This window comes from Panulirus ornatus, chromosome 12 (genome assembly GCF_036320965.1).
Source record: "Panulirus ornatus isolate Po-2019 chromosome 12, ASM3632096v1, whole genome shotgun sequence".
NCBI lineage: Eukaryota > Metazoa > Arthropoda > Malacostraca > Decapoda > Palinuridae > Panulirus > Panulirus ornatus.
In genome coordinates, this window is record NC_092235.1 from 59560355 (window position 1) to 59581226 (window position 20872).

General features: G+C 39.0%; 1 protein-coding gene across 1 annotated transcript in view; it reads right to left on the reverse strand.

The window, feature by feature from the left end:
* Window positions 1–8238: 8238 nt before the first annotated feature.
* Window positions 8239–20872, reverse strand: part of LOC139752092 (uncharacterized) — a 162712-nt gene continuing 150078 nt past the window's right edge. Inside the window, exons 9-11 of the mRNA XM_071667954.1 lie at window positions 15565–15719; window positions 14522–14678; window positions 8239–8374 (exon numbers count right to left, since the gene is read on the reverse strand). Coding sequence (XP_071524055.1) covers window positions 14624–14678; window positions 15565–15719 — 210 coding nt within the window. The 3' untranslated portion in view covers window positions 8239–8374; window positions 14522–14623. The remainder of the gene's footprint in view (window positions 8375–14521; window positions 14679–15564; window positions 15720–20872) is intronic.

A 20872-nucleotide genomic window follows, 5' to 3' on the forward strand; every position in this document is an offset into this window, starting at 1 on the left:
GTTACTTATTTCACCGTTCCTTTCAGTTCCTCTTCTCTTCCAATGTCATTACCGTATGCTTTGATTCCGAATATATCCTGCTTTCCTTTTATTCTTCTTATATATATATATATATATATATATATATATATATATATATATATATATATATATATATATATATATATATATATATATATCGTTGCTGTCTTCCACGTTTGCGAGGTAGCGCAAGGAAACAGACGAAAGAATGGTCCAACCCACACACATACACATGTATATACATACACACCCACACACGCACATATACATACTTATGCATTTCAACGTATACATACATATACATACACAGACATATACATATATACACAAGTACAAATTGATACTTGCTGCCTTCATCCATTCACGTCGCCACCCTGCCACACATGAAATGGCACCCCCTCCCCCCTTGCATGTGCGAGGTAGCGCTAGGAAAAGACAACAAAGGCCACATTCGTTTACACTCAGTCTCTAGCTGTTATGTGTGATGCACCGAAATCACAGCTCCCTTTCCACATTCAGGCCCCACAAAACTTTCTATGGTTTACCCCAGACACTTTACATGCTGGTTTAATCCATTGACAGTACGTCTACCACGATATACCACACCGTTCCAATTCACTCTACTCCTTGCACGCCTTTCACCCTCCTGTATGCTTAGGCCCCGATCGCTCAAGATCTTTTTCACGCCATCCTTCCACCTCCAATTTGGTCTCCCAACTATTTAAACACTGGTAGGATTGTCATTATAGTTATTCATAGTATACACAGTGTCACTGACGCTGAGTATAATGTAGTCAATATAGCATCAACCTATCTTTATATTTCTATACTATTAGCTCCTCGTTGCCTTCATCAAACACCTGTTCAAGCATCCGACTGACGACTGCTTCAAATATATCTCCTCCTTCACCACGCACGGTCCTCTAACAAAACCCAGAACCACAAAGATGGTTGATGTCAACCTTTACGAGCAATGATATTCCTGTGCAAATACTTAACGGTCTACCTTAGTTTAGCTGTATACATACATGCATACTTTATTAGTAACACTTATGACTGAGGCGATACTCGCATAAAAAAGAAGAGAATGAAAGATATGCATAGCGTAGTGGCTGGCACGTTTGCTTTGAGGAAACATATGAATAAACGTATTTGAGAGAGAAGAGAGAGAGAGAGAGAGAGAGAGAGAGAGAGAGAGAGAGAGAGAGAGAGAGAGAGAGATCTTCAAAAGAGCATATATCTTACTGATGTGAAGCTATATACACGCGAATTTCAGAGAGGGGTTGAAAAACATTTTTCTTTTCCCTCATGCTTTATTTTTTTTTTTTCGGTAAGATCTCTGCCTGTGCAAAACCTTTTTTTTTTTTCCAAAATTATCGCCAGAAAAGTGTTTCATTTGAGTTGACGGCCAAGAGTCTGGCTTAAGGGTGAATACTTCCCCATAATACAACGTCGGTTTGAATTACATTTCCGAGGATATTCGACGAGGAATGGAAAGCCTTCAGATACTACCTTTTGTGTGTGTGTGTGTGTGTGTGTGTTGTGTGTTACACAACCATACGTGTAAAGGATTGATTGTTCTTGAGGTTTTATCAAACGCTTTGAGAATGCAACCGAGCATCAGATCACACCTTCATGTCGAGATAAGTTGGTCGTAGAGAGAGAGAGAGAGAGAGAGAGAGAGAGAGAGAGAGAGAGAGAGAGATAGAGAGAGAGAGTACATACGACGAGATTCTGCAAAAAAAAAAAAAGGCAGGGCTAGTAGGTATACAGAGAGAGAGGGAAAGAAAAAGAAGATAGAGAGAAAGAGAAAGCATTCTTCCATTGTTTTTCTGGTAATTATCCACATCTTTCCCAGAGCAACATTTAGCCACCAATGGTGCACTCTCTCTAATGTTTTACTCTGCCATTCTGTATCCTCCCAACGCAAATGGTAATGGAGTTACAGGTAATAAAACAGAAGAGGTTATTTCGCTAACATTTCCCTCTGACTGCCTTGCACTGCTATCATTTCACTCCCCTTACCAGATACAGGACATTTGTGCTCTGTTGGACCGAAGTAATTGAAAGAAACATGGTACTAGTACTTTTGAATTTTCCTAATTTTCCTGTGAAATAATGATATGGAAATTCTCTTCAAATTACTGTCGACCTGTACTTTCGTTCTTACTAATGAATGCAATATCCAAAGGCACTCACATAAATGCTCTTCTTTCTCGCTGCAATTCTAATCGAAGTGTAATGTCTCTCTAATAACATTTTTGCTTCAGCCAAAGCTTTTCACTTTATCTCTTTCTTCCCTCCACTCTCTACATCGTTGCGAGAGCTCAAGTCTACCATGTTTTCAGATCATCTCCCACCCTTAAAGGGCTTAATTTCTACTTATCGCTCTAAAAGCAAGAAATTGCTCTCGGCAAGTTTTTCTTATCAGTCTATGTTTTTGCACATTAAAGGCATCGTAATCTGCTGAAATAGACAAGAGATCTCTTATAAATTCATAGGCATAGTTATGTATATCAAATCGAGTCATACACAGTTAATGATACAGGCGAATGAGTCACTGTTTTCCATCAAGACAGAATGCTCACATAGCCATACACGAACGTCAACATATTGAAGCATGAGAGAAGGTATTCGAAGACGCTTCCTCCTCACTCGTGTACGCCTACTGAGGAATGTCGACTGGAAATGCCTGATCTCCAACTACAGTGATACGATTAACAACAGTCGTTGTCCTGGTAGAATTATTCGTCCTTACAATACTCCTCTCGAATCTTCCCTGGTTGGATGCTGTTCCTCACAATACAACATATTACACCTCTCTGGGAGGCAGCTATTCTTCACAATGAATATTTTTTCTCCCCACTTCTCTGGCAGGTTACTAGTCCTTGCAATACTGCCCTCGAGTCTTTCCTGACAGGCTATCGCTCCTTAGGATACTACTCTGAGTCTTTCCCGGCGAGTTACAGTTGCTCACAATATGACTCCCAGTTCATCCCTGACAGGCCAATATATCCCTCACAATTCTAGCGTCCATTCATATCTGGCAGCGTACTCGCTTCCCAAGTGTTTCTTTGGCTCATGTATACATACATATTTTCCTTACCTGCAAAAACTTCTCACGTAGAACGAAAAACGCCCCTTTCGAATCGGATAATTACGCGTGTAATATCGAACTTTTCAAGCAATTATCACACTAAACATCGTATACCAACATTATTGCTTCACATGATTCATACGATGTTTTTCAACGTGTCCCACATTACAAAAAAAAAAGAAAAGTTATACCCAAAACAGTAATTAATCATAGATACGACACAGCTGGGCGAGTCCCATGCAGTCTATATAACTATATAGCTATATCAGATAGAGATTTTCAGCAAAGCAAATATTTCACTCGTGCATAATAATACACATGGTATCACATGATGGCAAAAACATTTCCCAAACTGCCCACCACCCACCTTTTTTTTTTTTTTTTACGCATTTTCAAGTATTTACATGAGCCCTGTCTGTAAGCGTGTTCTAGAAATGTTTAATATGAAGTGACACTGTTGCCATCACAGTTTCAAGTGTTTACATGAGCCCTGTCAGTAAGCATGTTCTATAAATGTTTGATATGAAGTGACAGCAATGCCATCAAAAGCATGGGTCACTCTCAAAAGCCTTGCTTGTCTACCAGTCATGCAACTATTCGCTCATGTTGCATGAATGCCTCTTGATACAGAGAAAAAGCATCTCTATCTGTGTGTGTATATATATATATATATATATATATATATATATATATATATATATATGTATATATATATATATATATATATATATATATATATATATATATATATATATATATATATATATATATATATATATATATATGCAAAGGAGGCACGGGACTTCGAAGATCCATACAACATTTCATGATCAAAGATATTGTGGTCAAGGTATATGATCAACAGATGCAGAACATGTACATTTTTAGTGTACTCTGAAATAAGGGTCATTTGATAAAGAAGGAATATGGATGGAAGGCTTAATGAGGAGAGAGAGAGAGAGAGAGAGAGAGAGAGAGAGAGAGAGAGAGAGAGAGAGAGAGAGAGAGAGGAGATTATGAATCAAATATAGATGAATAACGTAAAAAATATGAAACGGAATTCCTTTGTCTAACATTGTCCAAATCCTTTCTGAAGCGATTTTTCAGTCCTCACAATTCACCGCTATAACCTTTTTGCCACAAGACATTTTTTTTCTTCGTTGCTTTTTCTTTTTCTTTTTTTAGATTTCATTACTCTTTTTTTCAATTGCTCTTTCTTGAGGTCCCCCTACTCATCTGCCCTTAATCCGACAAGGTATAAAAAAGCAATTGCAGTGAAGGATTTTTATAGAAGGTTGCTATATTGAGCATTACTTTGGAAGCTGATTGAAGCGTTCTTATCTCTCTTCTTTTATAAGTGATAATCTTCGCCTGATGTCCTGAATTCATTACTAGAAAATTAGAGACATGTACCCCAGTGTTTCCAATCTAAAAAGTGCCACTCACTAGTATCTCGAGGTCGACCTAACACTTAAGCGATCGAGTTATCTTTATCTTAAAATCTATATAAATTTATAACTTATCTGTTATGGAATATATATATATATATATATATATATATATATATATATATATATATATATATATATATATATAATGTATATACAATGAGAGAGAGAGAGAGAGAGAGAGAGAGAGAGAGAGAGAGAGAGTACTTTCCATAACATACTTTTACTTTCTCAGCTTTGTGTCATTTTTCATGTTCTTCTCTCAGTAACTCTCTCCTGCTACACATGCGCAATATTTACCTTATTCTTATGTAATATATTTCTTTTGACTTTCCCTAAGACGCTCTTTTTCGGACTTCTTTTTCTTTCCTACCTGGCAGTTCCGGCCCGCGCTACGGTAAAAAGCCTTTCTGAAAGTCTTGTAGAGACTAATTTGTTCAAAAAAATCTTGGGCGTGTTCTTATTTTTTTTTTACTAATAACAGAGGCAGCTTAGATCTACATATTTTCTGTAGAATTCACAACAAAAGTAAAGGTCTTGATGATTCCTGTCTTATTAGCTCGACTATGATTCGACACACTGACTGTCCACATTTCGTTAACACAAACAAAAATATACGTACTTAATACCCACATATAAACACCTCAGCAGCAGAGACTTAGATTTAACCTGACTTTATTTCAACATCAAATAAAATAATCCAAGCAATCCACACTTAACTAACGATGTTAAAAAAGGTTATTGATGTTGACAATTGGTCGGAGGTAAAGCTACGAATATCTTTTTGGAAGTCTGTTTACAGAGGCGCGTTACTGGCACTCGAGGTTTCGTGAACGAGGGGTAATCAAAGGAGAGTTTCGAAAATATTAGAGAAGTCAGATCGTTATAAAACCTTGGACTTAAACGAGAGATCATATCATTTTTTTTCTGTAGATCAAGGACATCCCGACACGAAATTCGTTAACGCCAGGGTAAAGTCTACGGACAAAGCAACCCATGTTTCACTATTGAACTCTTTCGAAAATCTACGGGTTCACCAATGTTCTGTTGACATATTTGATGTTATTTCACATATGATATCCAAGCTTATCAATGAATCCATTGCAAGAAAATACTAGCGATACAGAACAAAAGGCTATCTTGATTCTTTATGATATAATCTATATGGCTATACCACAACAGTGCCTTAAGTAGAGGACCTTTACTTTCACTTATAACAATATGCATTCGAATCTTACGAGCATTGAACACTTATAAAAGTTTCCAGATTAAGTTCACGTTCTGTTCAGAATTACTCTCGTCTGTCAACTGTAATTGTTTAAGTCACGGTGTAGCCGACTTCAATGACAACTGCCAGAAAGGATCTTTTATCTTATCATACTTCACTTGTGTTAAATGTCACAATTTACATTAGATCATCTAAGGTGTAATTTGTCATTAATTTTCAGTTGAGAGACAGAGCAAGAGAATCATTAGGATGTTTAGCAACATGTCTCGGGGAGATCAGCAGGTGAGAGAGAACATGCAGTAAATGTTTAATTTATTAGAAGAAAAAAAACTATTAGGGAGGCAGAGAAAAAAAAAAAAAGAGGCGTGTGAGACATAAAGACAGATAGACACAGCGTGAGAAAGAGAGGCAGAGACGTAGAGAACTAGCATCCTATGACATGTTTCAATCTAATTCATCACTGTATTTTATCTTATTCCTCAACAGTCTTTTCCTCCTGGGATACACGGATTTTTTTTACCTTTTATTCTGAATCTCGAAATGCGAGAGAGTAGAGCACTTCTGGAGTAAACCCTCTGTAATCCGCCATCACTAGTAAAAGGCTTTCCTTAACTTTCTCTAAAAACATCAAATTATTTCTGAGGATTTATTGCTATTTCTTCCATGAAATGAATGTCTTTTGCTAGTGGCTCGAAACTCATCCAAGTTCCCACATCTAAGTGTATTTATGCACACTTTAGTCGATATTCATTTCATTGTCTTCGTCCAAGATGCCTTCTTCATCATCATCATTTTTCCTGCTGCTGTTAATGTCGTTGCCATGTATTATTCTTAGTGAGCTTGTTTTTCTGTCTTTCCACGTCCGTCCCCTGCCTTCTTTTCACACTTCTTGTTATAAGGCCTCTCCCCATTACTCAGACATCTGCGTCAAGGTGTTCTCCTGTTCTCGATTTCATCTCCAAAGTGAGTTATTGTTTACATATGCTAGACGTCTATCTCTGGCAATAAAATCATTGGCGTTCGACTCGAAAATATATAATGGACATTGCGTGTATCAATTACACCGTCAGAACTAAACAAAGATGTTATATTATAGTGTTGAGGGGTTTCTTACAAACGGTTTGGCTCTTGTAATATAGACTAACATGATCCTCATTCTGAATAATTCTTTTTCTGTTTCAAAATCTCATATTGAGATACATTGTTGCTGATGCTTTTGAGGGAGTGGCCCTCCATCTCTCGTATTATATCCCTCCCTCACATAGAGGTCTTTGAGGTTCGTTACCCCTGACCTTTTCCTGAGCCTGAGTAGTCTCTACCTCGGGTGGTTTCTGTTTATCTATCCGTCTTTCTAGCTATCTGTCTTTCTAGAATTACCTCACGGTATGAATTATGAAGAAATGCGATGTAAGCATCATAAGTCTCAAAGAGTAAGGCTAAAGCTGCAGCAGATCAAAGAAATGGATAGAAGATTAAGAATGAAAGAATACTGTACGTACGCAAACAACTTTTAAGTTAAAGGGCTATATGTAAAATGCCAAACTTTAAAGCAACATAAAACACACGTGGGATTATATATGTTGCCATCATTTATCCGGAAGACATACCTCTATTGAGACTGGAGTCTCGGTGTTATACGTAAGACTTTGTACTTTTTATGAACTTATCTGGAAAACTCGGTGAATATAGCAAGTGAATAGCCTTCGGATATAGCTCGGGTTTATTGCCTGACATTTGACTCGGTTTCCTTAACCGCAAGACACGCTCACCCCAATGCTAGGATCTACCTACCGCCACTTGCAGGAAGATGGTCGAGTAATCATTCGCCTTTAACACCATCTTAATTCTGAAGGAAGAAACGTTGACACTGGAATCTAAAAAAAAGATATTGACGGGGATATTTCTAAGGTGAAGCTAGAACCTATGGTTGCTGTCGACTGCTGGAAAACTACGTGTGATTCTGGAATTTCATATGGTGCGACCCTCTGGATAATAGAGTGTAGTCTGGAATCTTACGTGTTGCCATTGTTCAGATCTTCGCAGTCTTCACCATACTGCTTTTATCAAGAAGATGTGCGAAGTATGAACCATTTTTTCTTATGCCACTGTCAAGACTTTCGACTGGTTTTGGAGTAAAACTTGCTATCAATGACAGACCTAATTAAGACTGAGTCTGGAGTAATACCTGTTGCCAATATCTGGGAGATGTATTGGTGAGTCTTCAGTTTCACCCTTTGATACTGTGTGGAAGATTTCTGTATTAAGACTAGAGTCTCCCTATGCTGTTTAGCGCGAGACTTCGTACCGTCTCTTACCTTACCTGGAAGACTTAGTTTTGAGTCTGGAATCCTACGCGCTACAGTTATCAGCAGAACTAAAATGACACAGGAATTTCTCTTAACATTGTAGCTTGGATGAGTTAATGCTTAGCTTGTAATCCTACCTGCTGCGACAATCTGGAAGACGCAGGGATGAGTCTGTTGGCCAATGTCGTTGGTAGCCAGGCAGAGGAGCGTGCCATAGTCCAGCTCCGTGACGGGAGTGTAGTTCACAACAGACTCCGTGCCCATGACTACATACCTGCCCCGAGGTGAGACAAAACAGTAAATATAGAATAGATAATGAGTGTCTACTATAACATTCAAGCCACTGGCATTTTTGGTGGGATATTGTTCTGTTTACTACACGGAGCTTAATATATGTGTTCGTCAAGGCCACCGGAGAGATGGTCTAATAACTTAGTATAGCTTAATGGCTTTGTGGATCAGTAATATTATTGTGAGAATGACTGCTCTGGTAAGCTGATGAAGCAAAGTCGATAATGCAATAATGAACTCCTATGCTGAAAAAAAATTTGAAAGTGTATCTTATTTGAATATCTTTTAACAAAGAAAGTCAGTCTATTTACCTCCATGAATCCAAGGAGTGATTTTATCTTATCTTAGAGTTTATTCCCCCCCTCGGAAAATTCTTAAACATCAAACAAACGAGAACAAAATTCCTTTCTGATTAGAGGCAACTAAGGGAAATAAAAGCAATATCCACACCAACAAGCACAAAGAATTGAACCTCACAAACGGAACCTAAGCGCAAATAACTAAGCAAACTGATGATACACACACACACACACACACACACACACACATGGCCGGAGTACAGTCTTCCTTACACGCCTTAATGACATTAATTTGGTCGATGAATAACCAAGTGTTATGGGAGTCTGAAAAGACATCAATGTGTATCACACTGGGGTTTCCTGTGTGAAAGTCTGGGGTCAGTGATTGATCGTCTGGAACCATAATGCTGCATTTGCTGTTAAATAAATCCTTTTATAATCGTGGATTTATGCCAGGCGGGTTAATTGAAGGTATCAGTTAATTAATTCATGGTATTACCGCGCAATTAGCATTGTAGGAATAGAGTATGAACGTTCTGCAAATGATGACGTTGTATGTAGCAATTCGTAAACTTGCTGCCTTGTATGCATTTCTACCCAATGGAGATGTTTCTTAGATAGCGTAGTTTCGTATCTTTATCACAACGGCATCTTCAAATCCGATAACAGTAGATGAATAAGTGCTGCTCAGCTCAAAAACTTATGATCACTCTAATGCTGGCATTATCTAGATTGCCTTAGCCGCTTTCTCCACTCCCTTGGAATTAGAGACACAGCCCATAAGCACTGTTTTATTACTGTCTGCCTCTCTGTGATGCTTCGTAACACCTATGGAGACTGCAATCCTTTCATGTTTATCACTCAGTGTTTGTCCGTGATAATCTTCGAAGACGATGCAAGTGTCGCCTCAAACCCTCTCGTGACCTAGCAAAGTGGTCTAGCTCGTTGTGCTGGATTTATAAAGTTATCTACTAGATCATTATTGGTTTCTGTAATCCTGTGAGGACGAGTAAAGTTACTGAGTTCTAGCGGTGCTAGGAGCATCGTGGACCAATATGATAGTGTTACCGTAAGGGATTAAAGCCTTTGAGGAACATTCAAAGCTTTCTATAACAATTGCAAATCCTATTACCCTTCATGTAGTGAAGAGGAACTTGTTAGGTTCTATATTCCAGCGTTTCCTATAGCCTCTACCGAGAAGTGATAATCAAATGAATGAAATACATCAACTGATTTTATATATATTTTTTTCGATGATTTCATAAGAAAAAAGATTGATTCTGAAAGAGAGATTTGATATCATGTATTTGAGGATTATGTTTGATTTTTAATGTCCATAGCCATCTCACCATTCATTCGTGTCATGGATTACATGACTGAGATCACGTTCTTTCAGTGTGTTGACAATCGTATGCATAAGTATATGTATGACATAAAGACACTGGCTTTCGGAAAAATCACCTTGTCTATTTCTAAGACAATAATGCTGTCAAGGGAGTGAAAACGCAGGTCAACAGCCTTAAAGAAAAAGAAATCAGACGAAAGACTTTACACATCAAAAGAGTAAAGTCCTCCTCACCCTCCGCGTGTTCAGACTATATATGGAATGATTCCTTCCCTCGCGAAAAAATATTCCTCTTTAGACGTCTATCCAAACCTCCCATAAATCCAGATTCTCCTCTCCCAGTCTCCCTCATAACAACGTAAATAAACTCACACACGCATGATCAGTATCACCAGGGACGTATCTAAGGGAAATAGCGTCAGTGGCAAGCACTGAAATTTCGCTCCTGGCTTGAGTAAAAAATGTACATACAGTGGATGTATATAAAGATATATACAGTGTAATTATAAACTGTTAAAGAGTTAGGCCAAATTTAGATTTATATAAACTCTGAAAGACTTAAAGTTAAAGACTTATTTGATCAAAATTGTAACGTAGAAGCAGTAATGTGATAGTAGCAAAATATTACTATAGTTGAAAAGTAGGAGAGTTTCTTTTTCATCTCACAAAACCCAACTGTTGAAAATGTCAATCGGGTGTCATATGTCAAGAAACAAACCTGTTGAGTGGCGCCCCCCTTCAAGTGGCGCACCCAGGGTACCTGCCCTACCTGTCATACCCTAAATACGTCACTAGGTATGATTCAGGTCTACCCGTTCTACCAACACCACCAGCGTGTGATCAGCTGCCTAGACCTACACTCTCTCTCTCTCTCTCTCTCTCTCTCTCTCTCTCTCTCTCTCTCTCTCTCTCTCTCTCTCTCTCTCTCTCTCTCTCTCCCCGTCGTGGTCTGACTGATGCACACCACCAAATCTAAAACTGTATATTCATCACGATGTGGTCAAAGCGAACCCTATCTTTATCCATGGTGATGAATCGACGTACAGACTTATAAAAAGACGTCTAAAACAAAGGGGAAAAAAAAAAGAAATAATAAAGACTTACGCATATATGCAACAAATATTCCTAGTCGTATACACGTGATGGATGTCATACAAGAAGAATATGAAAGGAAGGCACATAGACTGACATTCACGGTAAAAATGCAGACACACTAATGCACGAACATGCATGCAAGGAAATGCGAATGTACGTGGGGATATAATCAGTTATGCAACACCAAGATCCTTCTAATAAGATTCCTGAAGCTTCAGGTCTGCGCTCCACATGGGAGTAAGGTAAGGTGGGATTTTTTTCTTCTTTTTTTAGTAGAAACATCTTCGACGAGATAGTATTCCTGCCCCTTTCGTTAATGATGATATAGCCATGTCAAAGGTATCTTCTTGCTTTATATATTACAATGTCCCATTTCTTTACCCTGAACCTTTAGATATTCATAAAACACACAAGATTTTGTTTGGTGTTATGGTAATGTGGTTTCACATTACTTTGGGTTGTTTGCTAATAGCTTAACCAAATGAATTTATGGAGTGTATAGTTTCATAAGCAACCTCTACAGACAGGTTGATATTATCAATGCTAAAGTGAATTACATCAAGTTGAAATCAAGGTCTACAATACCTTAACTCCCTCCCACTATCATGTAAATTCCAACCGTTTGTACAGCGAGGAAACGTTCCTAGTGATCGTATCTATGACCCAACTCGTGGCAGGACTGGTCAGGTACCTCAATCCTTAGTGATCGTATCTATGACCCAACTCGTGGCAGGACTGGTCAGGTACCTCAATCCTTAGAGTGATTCACCGGAACCAGGAGCCCAGTCCTTCCTTCTATCACATTCGACGAATAAACAATATCTCGAGAAATCTACCTACTATTTTGGCTTCTTGCTATTTCTAATGACACGAAAGTCATATTTCTCAGAAAATGATTCTGAAAAAAATATTTACAGGAAGAAAATATATTGATTTCTTTATGACTGGTGTTGATAGCCTCAGATATGAACGTGATCACTGACGGGAGGCTGGGAGCTTCCCATCACAGAGGCCGCGGTCTCCGGATGTTTACGTCGTCCGAGACGAAGTCCCGGATATCCAAGTTATCCAGATCGCAGCTCCGGATGATCAAGATTGAGGAACAAAATCTCTCTCTCTCTCTCTCTCTCTCTCTCTCTCTCTATATATATATATATATATATATATATATATATATATATATATATATATATATATATATATATATATGTATATAAAGTAAAGTCAGGGGTTGGTGAGAGGACAAGATCAAAGGAAGAAGAAGCACAACTACCCCTCTGATAGAGTGTAAGAAAGTAATCTCTAGATTGATATGGGTAAAACTGAAAGTGGATGGAGAGAGATGAGTGATTATTAGTGCCTATGCACAGGGTCATGAGAAGAAAGATCATGAGAGGCAAGTGCCTGGGGAGAAGTTGAGTGAGTGTGTTAGCAGCTTTAATGCACGAGACCGGGTTATAGCGATGGGTGATTTGAATGCAAAGGTGAGTAATGTGGCAGTTGAGAGTATATTTGGTGTAATTGGGTGTTCAGTGTTGTAAATGGAAATGACGAAGAGCTTGTAGGTTTATGTGCTGAAAAAGAAGTGGTGATTGGGAATACCTGGTTTTAAAAGAGATATATATTCATAAGTATATGTATGTAAGTAGGACAGATGGCCAGAGAGCGTTATTGGATTACGTGTTAATCGATAGGCGCGCGAAAGAGAGACTTTTGGATGTTAATGTGCTGAGAGTAGCAACTGGGGGATGTCTGACCATCATCTTGTGGTGGCAAAGGTGAAGATATGTAGAGGTTTTCTGAAAAGAAGACAGAATGTTGCGGTGAAGAGAGTGGTGAGAGTAAGTGCAGCTTGGAAAGGGGATTCTTGTGTGAGGAAGTACCAGGAGAGATTGAGTGCAGAATGAAAAAAGGTGAAAGCAAATGACGTAAGGGGAGAGGAGAAGGAATAGGATGCATTTAAGGAAGCAGTGATGACATGTATGTATATACATGTGTATGTGGGTGGGTTGGGCCATTCTTTCGTGTTTCCTTGCGCTACCTCGCTAACGCGGGAGACAGCGACAAAGTATGACAAATGAATAAAAATAGATAATTTATACATATATATATATATATATATATATATATATATATATATATATATATATATATATATATATATATATCTGTGAGTGTATATGTGTGTGTGTGTGTCCTTGCTCTTTGTGTGCTGCGAAGAAAAAGTTTTACTTTCGTGTTGCTACTCTCTTAACCTTTTCTATGTCATTACTCCAGTTTTATACACACACACACACACACACACACACCATCCCAAGCCAGGTAACCATCTATGAATTAGCCTCGAGAGGGAGAATGAACGTCTAGATTGCGTGTGGCACGGCTGCCGCGCCCAGTTTTCAAACCCATGGTCAGTAACGCTACCCATGTGTGTGTGTGTGTGTGTGTGTGTGTGTTTGCTCACACTGGGTCACGTTTGATCCGCATTTGTACTGGAATTCTCCGACATTTGTTAGTTAACGTTTGTTTTTGAACATTATGTCAATTAGCTTTACTGAGCCCCCATCTGGCCAGTGCAAACATCCACTTTTAAAAGTATGTTTTGTTGACTAATGTGTGTATGTGTGGAGGTTGGCTTATGCATGGCAAGAGTTGCTCTATCTTGATCTTGTGACTATTATAACGTGTGTGTGTGTGTGTGATGACTATTTGTGTATGGCGTTTTACGCTCTTGTTGCCCCGTCTCTTAACCTAGTATATGTGTCCCATGTTTTAATTCTTCTGTAAGTGTACACAAACAGACAGTATGAACACCTCTGTTGGGTGTGGTCTGAAATGCCATGATAACGCTAACCAATACATCACGGAGACCCATGCTGTGTGTGCGTGTATATGTGTGTGTGTGTGTGTGTGTGTGTGTGCTGCTTTATGTACTTACACTATTGACATAAAACAAAAGAACTGTTTGCTTACATTTCCATAACAACAGGTTGTGCTAAGATTGTCGTAATGATTCACTTTATCACAGGATCCTACCAGCAACATGCCAACCACGCCAATGATTATCTCATTACTCTCAACAGTCTTTGCTTTTGCTTTCCCCTCGATCAACATATCGATTGCAGCGAATGAAGAATGTCTGAAGTGTTTGGATAACCTGGGTGGAATCTCCGTGCATGAAAGAAATTCGGACAGAAAGATGAAAGAAGTGATGCAAGTTTTCCATCATTCCACTGTTTACGTTCTATCAGTGCCATGATGTAATCTCGGTCTGGCAGAATCAATGACGCATAGGGTCTCTCTCTCTCTCTCTCTCTCTCTCTCTCTCTCTCTCTCTCTCTCTCTCTCTCTCTCTCACTCTCTCTCATGTTACCCGGTCGGGGGAACTCACCGATCAGAAGGGACACTGACAGCCTCGGCCGTGTTGTTGAAGGCCCAGCTGAAGTGAACGACGGGAGGGTTGGCCAAGACGTTGCAGGAGATGCGAGCGTTCTCATGCTTGGCCACGCTGTACTGGGAGATCTTGTCTGAGGCACACACGGGAGCGTCTGTATAATACACAACGCCCACCGCCCACACGACGCCCATCGCCCACACGCGTAGACGCGTTATAATGATGAAAAAAGAAAAGATGTAAAAACTTTGGATTAGGCATTTATACAGGGATCACTGTTTTCATTTCCTCCATAATATATATATTTCGTAAAGTGATTTAGATATTGGTTACACGATCAAATCAATAAATATTTCAGAAATTTCGTAGACCCCTTTAGTTCCAGGTGCGTTCCCGATGTCTATGAATTCGCTAATAATGCAAGATGGCTTATGATAACATTCATTGATTCGTAGTGCATACGAAGAACTACAATGACCATTGCTATCCCCTGAACTTTACCACTACAATAACAATTTTGAAAAGTGTAACTTTCTCTAATTTGCCTTATTTTGAACACGTAGTTAACCCAAAAAGTACTTTTGCCATCCACAACCCATTGTTGACGGTCTCATACCTCACATTATAGACCTCAACATTATCATATGATCACTTAGATGTGAATTACCTCTTTTACTTAAAACAGGCACTTACAACTTCCAAAAGAAGGTAGATTACGACTACACTGGGTATCTTTTGACCTTATTACAGTTGGAATTCACCTAACCCTTATTAACCAGAATACTTTTTTTTTATTTAAGTCCTTTTGGATGTAATAGATCCTCTATTAACCCGACCTCTACTGAACTACACACTAGTGTATGAGGATGCTATCATAACCCTTTGATCGAATGGCTTACCCAATCCATAGAACTGTGACCCATGAAACTAAAATATTAAAGCTGAAAGCATCGAAGGCAAGAACAGCTGCCACTTCATGAACACAGTACCTTTAGATACCAATGTCACAAGGTAATTCCTAATGGTAGAGAGAGACTTACACTTGATGTCCAGGTGGAGAGGGGGGTGACGCGGCCGATCCCTCGATGTTGGTGGCGTGGCAGGTGTAGGACCCAGCGTTCGAGCGTGACACTTTCTGTAGCACCAGCGTCATGTTGGACACCAGCACTCCAGCTGACGAGTCCAGGGCCTCACCCTGAGTGGGGGCGTAGAGGGTAACGTTAGACACAACCAACAATGAGTAGAAATGTGATTGTTTTCTGCTTAGCGTTGGAACGCAAAGCAATAATACTACATACGTCTTTACGATGGAGAAAAGAGATGTTGATGGGAATGTGCAAAATTCTATTTTCATTTTTGTCAGTTATTTTGGGAAGACAGTGTAATTTGGCTTTCGAAAAAAATATACTAATACAAAAGAACACAGTGACATTTCAAGTCTTCTTTTGACTGTGCAGATTATTAATTGCATTAAAAATCAATCAGTTCCCGAAATCTGTCGATTTTTCAATGTATCTGGATTTGGTGTTATTGGCATTATCATTGGCAGTCTGATTTCTAGTTCTAAGGAATAAATTCCTAGAAATAACGCCACATACAGACTTGGTTAGAGTACCAACTGCATCACTCTACAGCCTGGTTGTGTTTGATACATCTTAAGTTACTGTAAACATAGGAAATACACACACACACACACACACACACACACACACACACACGATGCAACATGCAAATAGGCATACATGGCTTATTATCTCTTCCTCTATACCTCCATCTGCCTCCCTCTATTCATCTGTTAACATTATTCCATTTCTATCACTCAAAATCCAATACTTTACCAACACAACATGTACCATAGGGTGGTAGGGGAGGGGACAATGTTGTAGATAACCTGTCCTCCGTAATTACAGTAAATATTTGCATGGTTGTGTAGACGGGCAATTTAAAGACGCCCCCATAATGTCAGCTCCTACATAAATTATAACCTGCTTTCCGTTTACCAGTCATGGACGAATGAAAATCAAAAGAAAACTTAAAATGACCATTTCTGATTAAGAACCTTGCCTGTGGTGATTTTTTTGGTCTGTCGTAAAATATAAGTGAACCAATTATAATATTTCGACTTGTGAACTTACAAGTGTACTCACATATAAAGTCTATGTAACCAGAGATACACATAACACTTCATTTCAACTGTTATGCCCATCTATTCAGAGGAAAGGAATATATATATATATACATATATATATATATATATATATATATATATATATATATATATATATATATATATATATATATATATATATATATATTATGTATATATATATATATATATATATATATATATATATATATATATATATATATATATATATATATATATATATGTATATATATATATATATATATATATTTTTTTTTTTTTTTTTTTATACTTTGTCGCTGTCTCCCGCGTTTGCAAGGTAGCGCAAGGAAACAGACGAAAGAAATGGCCCAACCCCCCCATACACATGTACATACACACGTCCACACACGCAAATATACATACCTACACAGCTTTCCTTGGTTTACCCCGGACGCTTCACATGCCTTGATTCAATCCACTGACAGCACGTCAACCCCTGTATACCACATCGCTCCAATTCACTCTATTCCTTGCCCTCCTTTCACCCTCCTGCATGTTCAGGCCCCGATCACACAAAATCCTTTTCACTCCATCTTTCCACCTCCAATTTGGTCTCCCTCTTCTCCTCGTTCCCTCCACCTCCGACACATATATCCTCTTGGTCAATCTTTCCTCACTCATTCTCTCCATGTGCCCAAACCATTTCAAAACACCCTCTTCTGCTCTCTCAACCACGCTCTTTTTATTTCCACACACCTCTCTTACCCTTACGTTACTTACTCGATCAAACCACCTCACACCACACATTGTCCTCAAACATCTCATTTCCAGCACATCCATCCTCCTGCGCACAACTCTATCCATAGCCCACGCCTCGCAACCATACAACATTGTTGGAACTACTATTCCTTCAAACATACCCATTTTTGCTTTCCGGGATAATGTTCTCGACTTCCACACATTTTTCAAGGCTCCCAAAATTTTCGCCCCCTCCCCCACCCTATGATCCACTTCCGCTTCCATGGTTCCATCCGCTGACAGATCCACTCCCAGATATCTAAAACACTTCACTTCCTCCAGTTTTTCTCCATTCAAACTCACCTCCCAATTGACTTGACCCTCAACCCTACTGTACCTAATAACCTTGCTCTTATTCACATTTACTCTTAACTTTCTTCTTCCACACACTTTACCAAACTCCGTCACCAGCTTCTGCAGTTTCTCACATGAATCAGCCACCAGCGCTGTATCATCAGCGAACAACAACTGACTCACTTCCCAAGCTCTCTCATCCCCAACAGACTTCATACTTGCCCCTCTTTCCAAAACTCTTGCATTTACCTCCCTAACAACCCCATCCATAAACAAATTAAACAACCATGGAGACATCACACACCCCTGCCGCAAACCTACATTCACTGAGAACCAATCACTTTCCTCTCTTCCTACAGGTACACATGCCTTACATCCTCGATAAAAACTTTTCACTGCTTCTAACAACTTGCCTCCCACACCATATATTCTTAATACCTTCCACAGAGCATCTCTATCAACTCTATCATATGCCTTCTCCAGATCCATAAATGCTACATACAAATCCATTTGCTTTTCTAAGTATTTCTCACATACATTCTTCAAAGCAAACACCTGATCCACACATCCTCTACCACTTCTGAAACCACACTGCTCTTCCCCAATCTGATGCTCTGTACATGCCTTCACCCTCTCAATCAATACCCTCCCATATAATTTACCAGGAATACTCAACAAACTTATACCTCTGTAATTTGAGCACTCACTCTTATCCCCTTTGCCTTTGTACAATGGCACTATGCACGCATTCCGTCAATCCTCAGGCACCTCACCATGAGTCATACATACATTAAATAACCTTACCAACCAGTCAACAATACAGTCACCCCCTTTCTTAATAAATTCCACTGCAATACCATCCAAACCTGCTGCCTTGCCGGCTTTCATCTTCCGCAAAGCTTTTACTACCTCTTCTCTGTTTACCAAATCATTTTTCCTAACCCTCTCACTTTGCACACCACCTCGACCCAAACACCCTATATCTGCCACTCTGTCATCAGACACATTCAACAAACCTTCAAAATACTCATTCCATCTCCTTCTCACATCACCACTACTTGTTATCACCTCCCCATTTACGCCCTTCACTGAAGTTCCCATTTGCTCCCTTGTCTTACGCACCCTATTTACCTCCTTCCAGAACATCTTTTTATTCTCCCTAAAATTTACTGATAGTCTCTCACCCCAACTCTCATTTGCCCTTTTTTTCACCTCTTGCACCTTTCTCTTGACCTCCTGTCTCTTTCTTTTATACTTCTCCCACTCAATTGCATTTTTTCCCTGCAAAAATCGTCCAAATGCCTCTCTCTTCTCTTTCACTAATACTCTTACTTCTTCATCCCACCACTCACTACCCTTTCTAAACAGCCCACCTCCCACTCTTCTCATGCCACAAGCATCTTTTGCGCAATCCATCACTGATTCCCTAAATACATCCCATTCCTCCCCCACTCCCCTTACTTCCATTGTTCTCACCTTTTTCCATTCTGTACACAGTCTCTCCTGATACTTCTTCACACAGGTCTCCTTCCCAAGCTCACTTACTCTCACCACCTTCTTCACCCCAACATTCACTCTTCTTTTCTGAAAACCCATACAAATCTTCACCTTAGTCTCCACAAGATAATGATCAGACATCCCTCCAGTTGCACCTCTCAGCACATTGACATCCAAAAGTCTCTCTTTCGCACGCCTGTCAATTAACACGTAATCCAATAACGCTCTCTGGCCATCTCTCCTACTTACATAAGTATACTTATGTATATCTCGCTTTTTAAACCAGGTATTCCCAATCATCAGTCCTTTTTCAGCACATAAATCTACAAGCTCTTCACCATTTCCATTTACAACACTGAACACCCCATGCATACCAATTATTCCCTCAACTGCCACATTACTCACCTTTGCATTCAAATCACCCATCACTATAACCCGGTCTCGTGCATCAAAACCGCTAACACACTCATTTAGCTGCTCCCAAAACACTTGCCTCTCATGATCTTTCTTCTCATGCCCAGGTGCATATGCACCAATAATCACCCACCTTTCTCCATCAACTTTCAATTTTACCCATATTAATCGAGAATTTACTTTCTTACATTCTATCACATACTCCCACAACTCCTGTTTCAGGAGTATTGCTACTCCTTCCCTTGCTCTTGTCCTCTCACTAACCCCTGACTTCACTCCCCAGACATTTCCAAACCACTCTTCCCCTTTACCCTTGAGCTTCGTTTCACTCAGAGCCAAAACATCCAGGTTCCTTTCCTCAAACATACTACCTATCTCTCCTTTTTTCACATCTTGGTTACATCCACACACATTTAGGCACCCCACTCTGAGCCTTCGAGGAGGATGAGCACTCCCCGCGTGACTCCTTCTTCTGTTTCCCATTTTAGAAAATTAATACAAGGAGGGGAGGATTTCCGGCCCCCCGCTCCCGTCCCCTCTAGTCGCTTTCTACGACACGCGAGGAATACGTGGGAAGTATTCTTTCACCCCTATCCCCAGGGATAATATACATATATATATACACACACACACACACACACACACACACACACACACGCACACACACACACACATACATATATATACATATGAAAAATGTAAGAAACAATTTAGAAACAAACTTTTAGCTTGAAATGAATGAAAAAATGAACGTCACATATATATATATATATATATATATATATATATATATATATATATATATATATATATATATATATATATATATATATATATATATATATATCTATATTATATATATATATATATATATATATTTATATTTATATATATATATATATATATATATATATATATATATATATATATATATATATATATATATAATTCAGACCGGGGAAAAAAACATAAAAGAAGAGTAAGATAACGGAAATATAATTCATTTTTCCTCTGCTCCTTTTCAGCCGTTTCATCGTTTTAAAAGCATGAGACTCCTGGTACCTGGCCCCACAATGGGTGTTTTTGCTCGAAAAGACAGAGAGTACATTAACGAGAAACAAAAATAGTAAGTGAATAGCACTACTGAACAAAACATGTTTGCTGAAGAGGAAATGGAACACGGTACAATTGTAAGAAGGAAATGCTGCCATCCTCAT